At 41.8% G+C, this 17,500-nt stretch overlaps 1 protein-coding gene across 15 annotated transcripts in view; it reads left to right on the top strand.

Moving 5' to 3' along the window:
- baz2ba (bromodomain adjacent to zinc finger domain, 2Ba) overlaps positions 1–17,500 on the top strand; it is a 75,737-nt gene that overhangs the window by 39,806 nt on the left and 18,431 nt on the right. For all 15 annotated transcript variants that reach the window (XM_056749663.1, XM_056749676.1, XM_056749673.1 and 12 more), the window contains exons 3-9: positions 7,407–7,568; positions 12,215–12,415; positions 14,075–14,230; positions 14,533–14,741; positions 14,832–15,041; positions 15,145–15,720; positions 16,927–17,500. The exon at positions 16,927–17,500 is cut by the window's right edge and continues 12 nt beyond it. In XM_056749663.1, the coding sequence (XP_056605641.1) occupies positions 7,409–7,568; positions 12,215–12,415; positions 14,075–14,230; positions 14,533–14,741; positions 14,832–15,041; positions 15,145–15,720; positions 16,927–17,500 (2,086 nt within the window). In that variant the 5' untranslated portion in view covers positions 7,407–7,408. The remainder of the gene's footprint in view (positions 1–7,406; positions 7,569–12,214; positions 12,416–14,074; positions 14,231–14,532; positions 14,742–14,831; positions 15,042–15,144; positions 15,721–16,926) is intronic.

Raw genomic sequence — 17,500 nt, 5'->3', positions numbered from 1 at the left:
CAAAATATCTTCATGGAACATGATCTTTACTTAATATTCCAATGATTTTCTCCATAAAAGAAAAATTGATAATTTTGACCCATACATTGTTTTGTTGGTTATTGGCAAAAAAATGATTGTGCAACTTAAGTTTTGTGATCCAACGTCAAAATGTGTGAACGAACTGAACATCGACAAATAGTGCTTGTGATGTACACTCGTATCTCGAAACTGATTTCAAACAGTGAGCATGTGGTGTACTCTGTTTAGTACTGAAGGATGTAGGACATATTGAGTCAATAATTCATGTTATACTTTCTTTACTTGTCTTGTATATGAGAAATATAAGTGTGTTTAAGTTTATCAGTGAGCGTGTTGTAATGTGTTCTGGGATTAAATACTTGCCCTTCCTTTAAGAAAATGATTTATGGTTTTATTACAGTACATCATTAGTTTTACCATGGTTTTACTACTACTTTACTTTAACTGTAGAAACAATGTTTTCTATCTGTCGTAAAACCATGTTTCATTTTTGCAAGGGTTGCCAGATTGAAAGGCAGAATGACATCTTTGCTTCTTTGTGAAGGAAAAGCGAAAATAGATTTCAGTTATAAATATAGTTATTGTCCAACTGATAGTGAAAATGATTTATTTTATTAAACACGTGTGTGAGTATTTCTGCTCTCACATCACTTGTGCTGAATGAATTTGAGAACACTACACGTGTGATTTCTCTAGCTGTCTATGAAGGGAGGAGACAGTGAGAACACTCGCTACGTTCTGATTCTGACCCAAATCTTTTTGTCCGTTCTGGCCTCTCTTGATCCGTTTTATTTTTTTGGTTGTCTGTGTGTTTTGTGAGGGTGGGACGCTGATGCAAACGGGTGGGCAGCGGTGTAATCCGGGGCTTTGAAGGTCTTCAGACTCTGTGCGTTTCACAGCCTTGAAGCCCCCCCTCACGCTTGCCCACCCGCAGTCCTTGGCAATGTCATCATTCCCCCATAAATCCCACCCGCATCCGCCCTGACCCCGAGACTGACTCCTCCCACACACAAGAGATTGACAGCTCACGGCAGACCCACCGAATCCTCTCAGATCAGTGGCAGCATGTGTGCTGCGTGGGATTCCGTGCGGTTTCCGCGACTTATTCCACCTTTGTCTAGAAGTGCGACGGTAACGGCGTAATCCTGCGGCTGTTTGTCGCCAGAGCGCCGGGTAATCATAATCGCCTTGAAATATTGTTGCGCTTGTCAGCATGTGTTGGTCCTGGCACTCGGAGAATTCTCTGGAAGGCTGCCGGAGCAGCAGAAGAAGCTCGGCCTGTGAGATGCCGGCTGTTTTCAGACACGTTTGTCAGAGGAGGTCATGGCCGAATAACACAATCATATGACGGGTGTGATGCACACAAACTTCAGTCTGCGCTTTAAACTATAATTAGGCAGATGGTTAGACGGGTCTGGATTAAGCCTGCAGGAGAGAGAGAGAGAGAGAGAGAGAGAGAGGAACAGGAGACGGCTGGGGGTTAAAACAAAACAAATCTGAATCCAGCTCTTATCTTCATCTCTTTGTCTCTTGTTTTTGTTTTGATATTTTTAGACCTGCTTGAATTCACATGCAAACAGTTGCTGTAAAATATTCTGTGAAAAGTTAAAAGAACTTTAAATTCATCAATTTTAAAAGACAGCAGAAATAGACTTAGACGTACAAATGGACGCCTTTGGTCATTGTGTCACATGTTTCACAGTTTATTTGTGTGTCCTACCCTGAGCGTTTGTGTTTGTATGATTTATTTGTGTCAACTTATGTTAATGTAAACCTTAAGAAATCCAAAATCCGACCAATTATAGATAAGTCATGAATGAGTTTAGTTTTGTGCATCTGAAAACAACATATATGATGAGCTGTGTGTGTGTGTGTGTGTGTGTGTTTGGTAATGTGTGTGCACACAAATGTTAAAATAGAAATATGGCAATTCTGTCTAGTGTAAAAATATACCAGATTACACACTGTAGTCTGTCTCTCTCTCTCTCTCTCTATCTCTTCTAGTATCTTTCGCTCTCTTTAGCTAATTTCACAGTTATCATCATAATGAATAATGCAGAGTTATTCAAAGAACCAATATATAACTTATTAATTGCACTCTCTCTCTCTCTCTCTCTCTCTCTCTCTCTCTCTCTCTCTCTCTCTCACTTACACTCACAATGTTTTTTTTAAACATCACGTCCATCATCACCCTCTCCATGTAGAAATATGATGACTTTCATGTTATTGCATTCCCACACTGATTTGACTCTTTCTTAACTGTTAACTGTAAATCACACACACACACACACACACACATATGGTGACAGCGGTGCAGAAGTGTGCATCTGTCTGTCTGTCTGTCTGTCTGGCCAATCAGAATTGTTTTCTCAGCTGATGGTTTTTCGCAATGATCAATAGAAGGTATTTCTGCTGCGTCTCATCTGAAACAGGAGATGGATTTTCTCATCAGCTTTATGCTTTTGTCAATGTAAACACACACGTGCGTGCACATGCACACACACACACACACACACACACATGAGATGAGATGCGGGGAGGGCAGGATGTGTTGTGGAGCTTTAAATCATGTTTATGATGGTAATACAGCTATAGATCAGTGTGTTGATGGAGAGAAGAATTGAAGTGATGAAACTCTATGTTGTGTAATTATGTTTCTGTCGTGTGTGTGTGTGTAAGTCGGAGTATATATGAATGCAATTTACATGTGTGTAAGTGTCTTCTGCCACTGTAAATATTATTCGTTTGTGTGTGTGTGTGTGAGAGAGAGAGAGAGGATCTATACTTTTGCTTGTGTGCAGATTGTGTTTGTGTGTATTTAATGGAGATGAAATTGAGCGTATCACACACACACACACACACACACACACAGATCTCCCTTTAATGGACTGTCTAAATATATCAGTTTTTTTGCTGGATCTGCTGCTTCTGGAGAGAATAAGAAATGGTCTTCAGTACAGGACAGACTCTCTCTCTTTCTCTCTCTCTGTGTCTCTCACTCTCTCTCTGTGTCTCTCTCTCTCTCTCTCTCTCTCTCTCACTCTCTCTCACTCTCTCTCTCTCACTCTCTCTCTGTCTCTCACTCTCTCTCTCTCTCTCTCTCTCTGTCTCTCACTCTCTCTCTCTCTCTCTCTGTGTTTGATGTGAGAGAACTAGATCACTAGCTTTAACAGAAGCTGGAGTGATGATGTTGTATCCATCATGTCACATGGCTTGTAGACAGGGTGCACATTTCATCTGAACACACCGAGAGAGAAACACACACAGTGAAGCCAAACATGTGATGATGCTCGATGGCCCGCTGGGATCTTCTGGAGGTCAGAGGACGACAGATCCAGAGGGAAACTTTACACGTCTGAATGGACCAATCAGCTCACACGTGTCATTGAACAAAGTGGCGTTTATCACGGTGTAACACAGGGGTTTTATAACAGAGTTCATGAAGTAAACAGGACCACAGATGAAAAATCTGAATAATTTTTCCTGAACTGGGAGGTTTTTCATCTTTTAAATGCCTTTGGTACGTGTGTGTGTGTGTGCGTGCGTGTGTGTGTTTCTGTGTGCAATATGTGTGTATGATGCTGTCCACTCCACTTGAAGTGCAGAGATCATGAGATCTGGATAAAACATTTCAGAGCTGAAGAGAGTTTGAAAACACATGTGTGAACAGGATGTGTTCTTGTGTGTGTGTCAGGTGTCAGTTTGTGTGACATTGTGCGTCCAGACAATCCTCTCGGTGTATCTGTGTTGCTGTGGAAGCGGATCTGGCGGATCTCACGGACGATAGGCCGAAGTATCCCAGCATGCATCTTCCACCATCTGTCACAGGCTCTTTGTTTGGGTGTGGGTTGAGCTGACGGTCTCTGGTTACTCACAACACTCACACAACACACACACACTCTGTAAATCACGTTGCCATGCAGGTTATCTCTGGATGTAGGCGTTCAGTGCGATCGGTTTGTCATGGAGGAAAAGGTGTAATGACGGGATCAATTCTCTCTGTCTGCTTGTGTTGGGATGAACCCGACAACTCGCCGCTCACAGGAAACTGGAAGCTTTTAGCTGACGGAAATCATTTTGATCAGCTCGACCCGTCCAGCCTGTTTTACTTAAAGAGCTGTGGATTATTCATTCCTGTGACACACACACACACATGAAGACACGTGTGTTTAATGTAAGAGCTTCTCACTCACAGCTGAAGAAAGAAAGGTGAATCCCACACCTCTGTGTAAAGGTCACCGCCCACATATCATTTCTCTTTACCGCTCGCTCGCCCTCCCCTCTCTGATTTAGACACTGGTGTTTTTAGCTCACTGCTGCACATCTCTCTCTCTCTCTCTCTCCCTCCGTGCATCCTGGGACACTGATGATGGCGTGACTGCCAGTGTCACCAAGCAACCTTGTCTCACGACAGGCGACGCCATCTCATGCTTCAGGAAAACCTCTCCAGCCAATGACGTGGCAGCGCTGCGTCCGAGCCAATCAGTGCCTGAGGTGCAGATGGATGTATGTGGACACTGCTTAAAGAGAATCACACACATTCTGCATCTGAAAGCAGGTGTCTCTGTGTGTTCACCTCACGCCGCTTGCAGGAACGAGCACGCTCGCCGTTGCAGCAGGGAGCTGGCAGAGATATAAGGTCAAAGGTCGCCGCTCCCCTGACGCAGGTCGCAGGGAAGGTTGCAGGCATGCGGGAGCGCGGCGGTGGAAGGAAACGGAGTCTTTGTGTTACGTGTTTGCTGGCGCGCTCTGATTAGCACTGATCCATGCTGACGACTCTGTTGGCAGATTAGCCTGGCGAGCATTGGCCATCTGTTACCACGGGCCATAACAAGTGAGATGTGTGAGGACACACACACACACACACGCGTGTTTGTTTTCTATCACTACTTGTTATTATTGTTTTCACACCGAGCTAATGATATTTTTATTTCTAAAAGTAACCATCACACTCTCTGGATAGATTGCTTTATTTTTCTTATGGGTTTTGTTAGATGATTTTACTGTCCATTAGGAAAATGAACCGTGGATTTACTAGAGCTGTGCAATTAATCGAAAACGTCAATTTTGGCCTTCAACAATTACATAAACTAAATAATGGAGGTAAAACTATTATTGTGCCACATTCCAGTGTGCAATGATCCTCTCTTTCCTTGAGGTATAAATCCACAGCGCAGCCCCTTCTGTTACACTCTTTCAGCTGTGCTATTTCTTTACATTTATTCTTCAGTTGAATTCACAGTTTAAAAGCCACGTTTTTCACATTTTCTATAAAGTTGAAGAGTAATCGTGTAGAATAATCGGGATCTCAATATTGGCCAAAATAATGCTGATTAAGATTTTTGTCATAATCGAGCAGCTCTAGGATTTACTATAGTAAATGTGTAGTAAAATGTCAGATTGAATATTATTTGTAGTACTAAAGAAACTATGGTAACAAGAGTAAAAACATGTTTTTTACAAATAATATAAAACATGGAAACGTTTTATAAAAGCAGTCAAGTGGACAAACTCACACTCACATTACTGATAAAGCACCCACAGAATACTCTATGCCCTCTCTCTCTATGAGCTCTACACACACACACACACACACACACTGTGTGTGTAAGCCAGCAGCCTCAGCAGTATATTTCACTGCCTCAGGAGTGTATGATTGATTTTCAGGTTAAATTAAATAACACACAGCTTTATGTACTGTGTCTCTTTGGTTGCACGTTCACAGAATGGAGTTCACGTTTCTACCGATCGACAGAAGATTCGTAGATGAACACGTAAGGCAAAGCTGGGGGATCACAGTTAGCATATGATAGGCTGATTGGTGGGTTTTTCCCTGGATCTCATTGGCCGTGTGCACCGAGTCAAATGAATTAGACGGCACATGGAGATTATGATGCTGTGACTCAGTGGAAGATGCTCATTAGCTATAAAACCAGAGTCGTTCTGATGCTAAAGCTGCTTTAATTTCTGATAATGAAGTCAGGATTGGATCCTTAAATACCCAGACATAGCATTATTGTGCTAATCACTGCTGTTGTTATGAATTATTTTGAGGCCTTCGTCTGTTACCACTGATGTTTAAGCCAATCGTGCTAAGTGACTCGCTGGAAAGAGCTCACACACACACACACACACACACACACTAGATGGATTTGTAATTGTGTGGTAGATTCATTGTGCAGTGATTGCAGCTTTGAATAACATATATTTGTTAACATTTTATAAAATGACAATTCACATGATGTAATATCAAAAGAAGGATGTTATGTGTCTCTCCTTTAAGATAAATGTAGCGTCAACACACCCATCCTAATGCTCTTTTCTGATTTGCTGATTAGCATCACGTGATCGTGCACCGTTCTTTCTTGAGTCTTGAAGTGCTTTGACTTGTTTAGTAAAGGAATGAGAATATATTATCCAGTCTGTTTTCTGAGAAGCAGTGTCCTAAAGGTTACTTGAGGAATTCGTTTAGAAGAAACCTGTCATGAACTTGAGTTGGCAGGGTTGTGACCTTTGACCCTTAGGAGGCAGAGTACAATAATGGAGGGATGATCCAGAAGACGAGAGAAAGTGAAAGACAGGTGCTAAGAGCCGCATGGGTGAATTGTGGCCTGTTTCACTGTTTACGGATGTATGCAGACACTTTCATTCTGTGTGTGTGTGTGTGTGTGTGTGTGTGTGCGTGTGCACGCCTGTGTGTGTTTACCAGAATTGCTCATGGGTGAGAGCTGTTAGTTGATATTCTGTGGACGTTTCCATCTCTGAGATCTAATCTGTGTGTGTGTGTCTGTGTGTGTTTATATAATGACAGAATAGCAAAAGCTTGTGCGTTGTTCTTTAACGATTCCAACAGTTGAATCTTGTCGTGAGATTAGTATCCGTTGTATCCAGACGTCTCCTGAAAACGGATTCTTTCCGTGTAAAATCACACGCTAACAACTGTTAATGTTATTTTCATTGCAGTATATTTGAGTGTGAGACACTCGTGTGTGGGTCTCTACTGCGGATTTCTGTACAAACTGTGAAATCTCCACAGAAACAGTTAAAGGCATAATTTGCCAGTTAATCACATCAAGTGTGAGACGTCTTGTTTTACGCCGTGTAAAAACATCTTGTAAATCTGTGTGTGCGTGGGAGCATGCGTGTCAGTCTCTCTTCTGTCCTCTTGCAGAAGGTCTCGTCTAAGAATGAATGCTTAACGTGACATCTCCAACAATCCCTCTGCCCGAACGTAACACACACGGCCCTGTGTGTGTGTGTGAAGACTGACTGGTGTTAAATAGAAATATTGTTCATGCCAAGTGAGATGTGAAAGAAAGAGTGGCAGGCCGTGTACGCTGTGTGTGTGTGCTGGCTCTAATTATGGATTGAATTGTGTGTGACAGATATGGAGTCTGGAGAACGACTGGCCTCGCCTTCCTCCACCCCACTCTCTGTCCACGCCACCACCTCTGCGCCCTCATCTTCCTCCTCCTCTTCATCATCAGCAGCCTCCAATGCCAAGAGTAGCCTGAACCACGGAGCCACGGCCACGCTCGGCACATGCGGTAATATCTCACACACAGACACACACACTCTTTCATGGCCTGACGCAAGGGTTGCTTATTGTTACAGTCTGAAAAGTGCTCAGTCAAAACTCACACACACACACACACACACACACAGGGGACACTTTGAACACGTCTGCTGGTTTAGTCTGTGTGGCTGGTGGCAGACTGGAGACTGATGTCATCAGGGACATCTCTTCTGTCTGATGAAGCATCGCTTCTTTTAGTCATTGAAACTACACATTTTCTTTTTAGAAACAGGCTTATGAGCCTGATCATACTACATCTTTTAAAGCTTTTTATTTATTTATTTTTATGTATCTATTAACTTTATGCATGTATTAATATTAGGTGTTAGCTGTCATCAGATTTAAAAAAAACGTGATTAATCGCATCCTTTTCATACCATTAACTGGGACTAATCGTACACGTATAGTGAAATTAAACATACACTATTTTGTTTAACATGTTTATTTTAATGCTGTCAATCGATTAAAGAAATTAACTAACTGATCACACACAGCTTTGATGTTTTTAAATATACTTTTACCTTCTAATCATTTCACATTTTATCTACAAATCAATGTAGAAATATTAACACATTTCTTTAACAGCATAATTTTAAGAATGAAATCTAATATTGCTGGATTTGCAACTGATGTCTTTATTAAATATATTCGTTTTATCTACTATCGCATGCGTTAACGTGTTAATGTTGACAATCATAATTTATGTATATTTTTACTTTTTTGTTTTTTTTGTAAATGTATATTTAATATTATTTTTCATATTGATGAATTAATAAATGTATTTATTCGTCCGAGCTCAAGTCTCCTCCTCCTAAAACAACAAGACCATTTGTTGACCATTATTACTGTTTTTGTTCAGACCAGATTAAATCAGTATTATTATTTTCTTAGGCTGCGCTCTTTCATTGATCTCTCTCTGAACAAACGTCACACCACATGTTGCGCGGGACACGTCTGCTGGTTTAGTCTGTGTGGTTGATGGCAGACCGGAGACTGATGTCATCAGGGACATCTCTTCTGTCTGATGAAGCATCGCTCTTTTTTAGTCATCGTGACATCTGAAAAACTGTAAATCTTTTCTGCTGTTTGAGGCTCAAGGCCTTAGAGTTTGTGATGTTAAAGGAATAGTTTACATGAAAAACTTTACTGTTTGATTGAACACAAAAGGCTGAATATTTTGTCAAACGATTAATCGCGATTAATGACATCCAGAATAAAGGTTTGTGTTTACATAATATGCGTCCGCTTATTGTGCATGTTAATTTGTATTTATACAAAAACTATACACATAAATGTATTTTGGGGGGGGGGGGTGAATTATTGATATTTACCAATAGTTTAAATTATAAACATTTTTAAATTTTAATATTTTATATGTTTCTTAATTATATGGATGCATGTGTGTTTAGAAACACAAGGTTAATATGCACATTACACAGACACATATTATGCAAACACAACTTTTATTCTGGATGCAATTAATCGTTTGACAGTCCCAGATATTTTCACTTCCATGATGTCAATGACACAAGTACTGATGTGAGTCGACCTCAAACCTGATGAATGTAATCACATCAAATTTGAAAGCTCTTGTGATTTATTTAGAATACAGCGCACAAGTCTTATAGATGACATCAACTCTGGTGTTCCTGTATTATATCTGGTGTATACAGTCATTGGAGCTGACAGTCTCGATTTACAATGATGAAAAAAAATTGCTTTATTAAATTTTTAAACGTGTTAAAATGATTCATTTGAGTTGTGAAGCCTCTTTTCTAAGTGTATAGAATCACAAGTTCATAATTTTTATATGCCGTGTCAAGTGAATAAGGTTTTAGAAATACATGTTGAGACATTTAAGGGATGTATTCCTGTAAAACCCGAATCTTTTTTCCGTCCATACGTTCTGTCTGATAAATCATTTCTTCTCCCTCCTCATGTTTTGTTCTGCGCGCTGGAGAAAGCAGCGACTCGCTCCTGTTGTAATTACCTTTCATTGTTCGGCATGTGAAAACAGCATCCAGGATTTAGCACTCACAGTTTCGGCTGTAAATTGAAAAGCTGCCGCATTAATGAATCTCAACCAATTAACCAGAGCTTTGTTAATACTGCCGTCATCTCACTCTCCACCCTTCCTTCACACACACACACTTCTCATCTCTCTCTCTGTTGTGATGGTGATGTTGATTTGTCATTTGCTCCGGCCCGTGTCATCTCATGTGACGTGACTCTCATTAACAGTTGATATTTCTCCTCACCAGCACAACAGGAGGTGTGAGACCTCCTCCATCATTTGGCTTTTTTGAATATATCATTTCAGCATCTGTCTTGCCTTTCCTAAAATTCAAGAACCCACCAAAATTAGGGTTCGAGTTCATATCGTAATCATATATTGTTCTTCTGTTTTCACAGAAATAAAACTTGAAAACACCAAAGCGACACATTTTCTTTTAAGGATTTTCAATTATTTATATTTTCTTATTATAATTATTTTATTTTTCATATTGATGAATGAGTCTCCAAAACAAACAAACAAAAAAACATTTGTTGACAATTATAAGTGTTTTCGTTCAGAACAGATTAGTTCACTAATGATATTGATCTTATGATCTACATATTAAATTCTGTCTTAGAATATTGCTTTAAAGTCAGATTCATGTTCATTAGATTTTACTTGAGTGAAACGCTCAGTAATTCAGAGCTGGATGTTGAGAATGAGAGTTTCAGTCGACGGGATCTTCCACTTCTATCATTACAGCTTTAAACACAATTAACACTTTGTCCCGCCAACACTAAATCACGAGCAGTGCAGCGGTGAGAGATGATCATCTGAATCTCTCTCTCTCTCTGAACAAACGTCAGGCCACATGTTCACACTTTTCCTCACCGTCCCCCTCAGACACGCAGACAATTAAGTCGGCTGTCAGATGTGTCTGCAGAAATGTGATTGATGCAAACCGAGGGCACATTAATCCGCTTCCGCCGCATCCCACGTAAGAGAGAACGGAAAGACAGGTGGGGGAGGACAGCGGCGCTCTTCAAGATGGCTCGCTCTGTGTGTCAGAAGATGGAGAACACTGGAAGGTGTTTTGGGGAGGAGAGGAGGGGGGCAGATAAAATAAGAAGGATATCAGGTAATCTGGTAATTCTGCTCTGCTCCTCTCAAGATGATTTAATTATTCCAGACTGAAAGCGCATTAATATGAAACTGACGTTTCTCATACTTCGTGTGTGTGTGTTGCATGTGTGTGTGTGCCAGCAGGAGCTGCTGATGGTCTTTTGGGGGATATTTCCTCTCATTTATCTTCACTTCCGTCTCAGTCTCCTTCAGTTCGTCCTCTATGTCAGGACAAGCCCCTAAACATTCCGGCTGTACATTTAAGCGTGTGTATTCATCACTCCGTGTGTGTGCATGCATGCGTGTGTGAGACAAAGAAGAGGCCTCAAGCTGAAAACTAAAAGCCGTCTCCTTTCTCTTCTCATCAAAAGAGGACCCGTCATGAAAAACATCATTCCTCTGCTTGGAGTTTACTGGCTGAAAAGAAAAACAATCATTTCATATGACTTATGAACAAATGACTCTGATTCCTTTAAACCACATGACGTGTCACAAACATGAATGAACACATGAATGTATGACTCACTTGTGTTTGTAAAATCTGTATTCAGAATCTGCCTGTCACTTACATGAAGGACTTAAGTGTCATGTTTATTCATGTTCATTGTCAACTTTAAAATACAACTCACATCCACTCACATGTACAGAGGTCATTTACACACAAAGATGTTATTCAGGGGTTCACATGTTGAGTTTAGTGTTTGTTTGGATGGTTGTTGATTCATGCACGTCAGTATTTCCAGTCTCTCTAAGTTAAGAAAGCTTGGCTCATGTTGTAAGTGGACTAAATCCAAGAGAAGAGCAAAGAAACTCTTCCTCCTTTACATCAAACCATCTGTAAAGTCAAGATCTTCACCTCCTCGCCGTCTCTTCTGCGTTCCCCATCATCACATCTCTCTCTCTGCGTGCGTGCTGCGCTCTTTTCTTTCCTGCGCTGCTAATGGAAATTGAATTTGCATGAAATATGCGGCTTAGAAATTACATCTGACTCCTGAAGGAGACAATGGGCAGCACCAGCTCTGCCAGAACAGATCGATCCCAGAACGGATGCGATCGTTATGACGACGGCGATGATTATTTACGAACATGTATACAGAGAGCCCGTGCAATGTCAAACAGGAGATTGAAGTGATTTATCGAGCGCGCTGTGGTGATATCTCACAGAATGTTCAGGAAGATACAGAAGCAGCTCGCAGGGCGTCTTCGTTCTGTCTCTCACACGGCGAGACTTTCATTTCTTCTGATCATAGTTATTAATCAAACGCTGTCAAAAAACCTGTGATTATATTAACATTAACAGTCATCAAACTGTCTCCATGAACATCACACACACTCCGGATGTAATCGCAGTTATTATTGTCTGCTGGAGGATGGTTTGCAGAGTTCAGTTTAGGTCTGGAAGTCCTCAGTCCACATTTCTGTGTTTTCCAGAATCTCAGTGTGCAGGAATGCTGTTGTTGTATAATTGTGTGATCATGAATGTGTGTGTTTGTTGTCAGGTCCTCTGTTTGGCATGACGGGCAGTGATCAGCCCTTCAGCGTCAGTTCCATGACCTCATTGCCCAGCGCGTACCCGCTCATGGCTCACCCGGCCTTCGGTCTGTTGTCCCCGGCGACGGTCCGTCCAGAGTTTGGTGGTCTGGGAGGATTGGGGATGTCTGCAGCCCTCGCAGCTCACCCGCAGCTGGGAGCTTTCTCAGGTGTGTGTGCGTGTTTGTGTGCATGTCTGTGTATATGTGTGTTTTTGTGTGTGTGTTTGTGTGTGTGTGTGTGTACTTGTTCATCTATCTTTATGAGGACCAGTTTGAGTTTTAGACCAGCAGAGTGAGGACTAAGAGAGTAAAGTGAGGACATTTTGGCCGGTCCTCTTTTCTGAGACCCCTTTAAAGGTTTGTTTGCAGGTCAAGACCTGATTTTAGGGTTTAGGTTATAATCAGGTTTAGGTTATAATCAGGTTTAGGTTATAATCAGGTTTAGGCTATAATCAGGTTTAGGTTATAATCAGGTTTAGGTTATAATCAGGTTTAGGTTATAATCAGGTTTAGGTTATAATCAGGTTTAGTTTATAATCAGGTTTAGGTTATAATCAGGTTTAGTTTATAATCAGGTTTAGGTTATAATCAGGTTTAGGTTATAATCAGGTTTAGGTTATAATCAGGTTTAGGTTATAATCAGGTTTAGGTTATAATCAGGTTTAGGTTATAATCAGGTTTAGGTTATAATCAGGTTTAGGTTATAATCAGGTTTAGGTTATAATCAGGTTTAGGTTATAATCAGGTTTAGGCTATAATCAGGTTTAGGTTATAATCAGGTTTAGGTTATAATCAGGTTTAGGTTATAATCAGGTTTAGGTTATAATCAGGTTTAGGTTATAATCAGGTTTAGGTTATAATCAGGTTTAGGTTATAATCAGGTTTAGGTTATAATCAGGTTTAGGTAATCATCAGGGTTAGGTTATAATCAGGTTTAGGTTATAATCAGGTTTAGGTAATCATCAGGTTTAGGTTATAATCAGGTTTAGGTTATAATCAGGTTTAGGTAATCATCAGGTTTAGGTTATAATCAGGTTTAGGTTAAAATCAGGTTTAGGTAATAATCAGGTTTAGGTTATAATCAGGTTTAGGCTATAATCAGGTTTAGGTTATAATCAGGTTTAGGTTATAATCAGGTTTAGGTTATAATCAGGTTTAGGTTATAATCAGGTTTAGGTTATAATCAGGTTTAGGTTATAATCAGGTTTAGGTTATAATCAGGTTTAGGTTATAATCAGGTTTAGGTTATAATCAGGTTTAGGTTATAATCAGGTTTAGGTTATAATCAGGTTTAGGTTATAATCAGGTTTAGGTTATAATCAGGTTTAGGTTATAATCAGGTTTAGGTTATAATCAGGTTTAGGTTATAATCAGGTTTAGGTTATAATCAGGTTTAGGTAATCATCAGGGTTAGGTTATAATCAGGTTTAGGGTTAGGTACTCACTTCTGATGGTTAGGGTAAGGGGCTAGAGATTGTGTTGCCTCAATGTGTGTCCTCATAAAGATAGCTGTACAAACATGTGTGTGTGTGCTTGTTCGTGTGCATGTCTGTGTGTGCGTGTTTATCCGTCTGTCTGTGTGTTTGTGTGTGTGCATAATTTCTAATTAGAAATGAGAAATTATATAAATTACCATAAATGAAACATTATGACAGATCCAACTATGAGATATTAAAATACATACAAATATTTATCCTGATTAAAAGGAATGCAGAATTCTTTTTTACATTAATGTATGTTTGTGTGTTAAACAGTCAGTCATGTTGTGAATTGTTTTAGTCTCATGTTCACTCGTGTCGTGTGTTTGTTTATTCTCTTCTTCCTCAGAATGGTGGAGGGCAGCAGAGGCTCATGGGCGGAGTCCTCCAGCCTTCTTCCAGCCTTTTCTCAGCCTGCCCCCCATGTTTGCCCCGCCCCTTCACAACCACGAGGCCAATCCGTACACATCCAAAACCCCAAACAGGAGCAGTCAGTCGTCTAAAGGTATGAAGGTGTTTAAAGCTCATGAGATGAGCGTGAGTTAGACAGAAGTGATGTCGCCTTCAGGCGGATGGAGTTCAGTCATCATGGCCTTCAGCTCTTGCCTCCAGCATCACATGAGACAAACATCCACGCTTCACTCCTGTCATCATCTCAAAATCATTCCATCGCAACGTGGATGCTCACATTTTGTAGATCGTTTAGAAACCCTTAATTAAATAATAATAAAATATTTTTTATCATTGTATAGATGTGATGTTACATGTATAAGTGTTGCAGTCTGATGTGTCTTATGTTGATCTCAGGTGTGAACGGAGCCGTGAACGGCCGCTCGCTCTCGCCATCTGCGGCTAAAGGAACCGTGTCGGCCGCCGCGTCCCCCTCCCCCGCTCTCCGAGCCCCGGAGCACAGCCGGACCCCCGACGCCAAAGCCCGCGACCGCAAGACCGGTCTCCATAGCAACAGCACAGGAGATGTTCAGCAGGAGAAGCCCTCGCAGAAAACTAAAGAGAAGGTATGATGTCATCACAAAGCGTTCGGTAAACACACGACTGAGTGTCTTAATGAGAGGACTCGTGATTGACATCTGCTCTGACCAATCCAGAAGGCCCGTAAGAAGCAGACGGAGGGTTCCGCCGTGAGCGAGAGCGAATCCGGATCCTCGCTGGATACAGACAGTGATGGGGTGAGCAGCAGTGATATCGATGATCTTGGAGAGGAAGAGGATGATGATGATGAAGATGAAGATGATCAGAGTAAAGACAGCGAGGAGTCCGACTCTGAGAAAGAACGTCAAAAGAAAAAGAAAATGAAAGTGAGTTATGGAAATGACATGAATTTGAGCGATAGCATTCGTCGTTTGTCTGATGTGGTCACGGCAATAAACGGATCCATTCTTTTTTCTTTCTCTCTCTCAGATTGTGACGTCCAGCTCTGGCCTCAGTAAGAAGGAAAAGAGCCGGTCAGCGGAGCCTCAGGATTTCCGTGGCGTCTCCCAGCGTGGCGCTCCTCTGGAATCCTCACTTCCAGTTCACCTACACCGCTCTTCACCCTCTCCGGCTCGCTCTCAGTCCTCTCTGCTCTCTCCGCCGGGTCACAAAGTCAAAGAGAGACCCCTCCACACCAGCGTCATCCAATCCACCGGCCTGGCAGCCGCTCCCAAACCACTAGCCTTACTGGCACAGTCACGTCAAAACATTTCGCCAAAACGTTCCCCTCCGCACCTCACATCCTCTCCTAAAACAGCCTCCTGCAAGCCCCATCAGCCCCTCCCTCTTTCCTTATGCTCCTCCCCTAAGCCTCTTTCAGTGCCCTCCCCTCCCAAACCCCTCCCTCTTTCCTCCTCCCCCAAACCGCCTCCTCTCACCCCCTCCCTGAAGGCACAATCTCAAGCTTCCTCTCACAATCCTCGGGGTCCGGCACTGGACGCTCTCACCAGCAGGAAGATTCTGGAGAGTTCTCTGGGCCACGTCACCGACTACAGACTGAACCAGGTGAGGAGCGGCCCGTCGGTTTCATCTGGTCTTCCCTCGAGGCCACGTTTTCATTCAGAGATCAGGTTTTGTCTGTTTCTTGGTGGTTTCTAGGGTGCTGTTGGCATTCTGGATGTGTCTCTTGGGTTTGAAAGGTCAGGAGTGTGAGGAGAGAGAGACTATTTGTGTGTTGAAGGAGAGAAAGAACAGCTTTCTTCTCTTCTCATCAGTACGTCTGTGAGACACTAGATGGTCAGTGTGCATCACTTTATAAACACTTCACTAAGAAACATGTCTTCTCCTCACACTCTCAAATATAAAGCTGCTTCAAGATGCCATAGAAGAACCTGTTTTGTCTAAATGTCCCATAAAGAACCTTGACATCAGAAGAACTCTTTCTTTTGTTTTTTAATTACTATGGTGATATAATGCAGTTTCATGCAGGATTTTATTAACTTTAAATAAAAACGTGTACTGCACCGTTTACACCACAGACATGAAACATGAGAGGTTTGTAGATGTAAATAATCTCTGCCCTTCACATACTTTGGAAAAAAAAACTTAGATTTACATAGAATATCAAAGTGTGCTTTATTGGAATGACTAAATGTTCATTTGTATTGCCAAAGCATTTGCAGCTGGGCTGCATACAAATATTGCAAGAATGTAAACAAACGAAAAGAAAGATAATTATAATTATGAAATAAAATAAAGTGTGATGTATGTAGTGCAACTTAAAGTGGTTTATAATATATGTAAAAATCTAAAAACAGAAATAGAGTTACGTTTAAACAAAGATTTACAAGAGCAAAATACATTTAAGTATCAGAATAAAGAGAAAATATAATATAATGATATGTAGATATATTGGAAGCATCAGGTCATCTCTCTCTCTCTCTCTCTCTCTCTCTTCAGCACTTAAAGGGACAGTTCACCCAAAAATAAAAATTGTGTCACCTTGTATACATGTCTTTGTTCTGCTGAACAAACAGGAAGATATCTAGAAGAATGTCAAATGAATTTGTGTATTTTCCCTACTATGGCAGTAGATGGTGGGTGAGATCTTGGTTCAGCAAAACAAAGAAATGTATAGAGGTTTGGAACAATCTGGGTTCCTGGGATCTGTCCCAGCACAATCACAACCTAAACCTGTCTTATTGTTGTTCTTAAACAGTGAAATCCAAAAGGAGTCCCGTGATATTGACTTTCTTTGTTTCTCTCGTTCAGACTTTCCCGTCTCAGGAGCAGCCCTTTCCTCTCCCGTTGAAGAAACAGCAGTTTAAGATAAACAAGAGGACAGGAGTGCTATCATCCTCGTCCTCATCACAGCCGTCGTCCTCCGTTCTCTCTGTCAAACACAGCTCTGAAGCCTCAGGCAGGACCAAACCCCCGTCGGCGTCGGCCGTGTCCTCCTCCTCTCTGTCGTTTCCTCACAGTCTGCTGGCGCTCGCTCAGGCCAACGGCGTCATTCACAGCACGCAGGACGCTCCTCTGGCCCTCACCACCAAACCTCGCTCGGATCTGCCCGTTAACCTCAGCACGGGAGGACGCAAGAGCCCCGCCGGCGCCACGCCCAACCACGCCCGCGAACCACGCAAGAGCAAGACCCCCAAAGCGCTGGAGGCCTGGAGGGGTCTGTCCCAGAAACACCTGGTGCAGTCTCTGGTGGATCTGTTTCATCACAGCGGAGCCGAACAAGAGCTGCCCAGCAGCAAAGAGTCCGACGAGTCCGCCGAGGATGAAGATGATGAGGATGATGATGTGGAGGATGAGGAAGATGATGATGAAGAGGATTCAGACG

Source organism: Triplophysa dalaica, chromosome 6, assembly GCF_015846415.1.
Source record: "Triplophysa dalaica isolate WHDGS20190420 chromosome 6, ASM1584641v1, whole genome shotgun sequence".
In the NCBI taxonomy this organism is placed as follows: Eukaryota; Metazoa; Chordata; class Actinopteri; order Cypriniformes; family Nemacheilidae; genus Triplophysa; species Triplophysa dalaica.
This window is presented reverse-complemented; position numbering and strand designations above follow the sequence as displayed.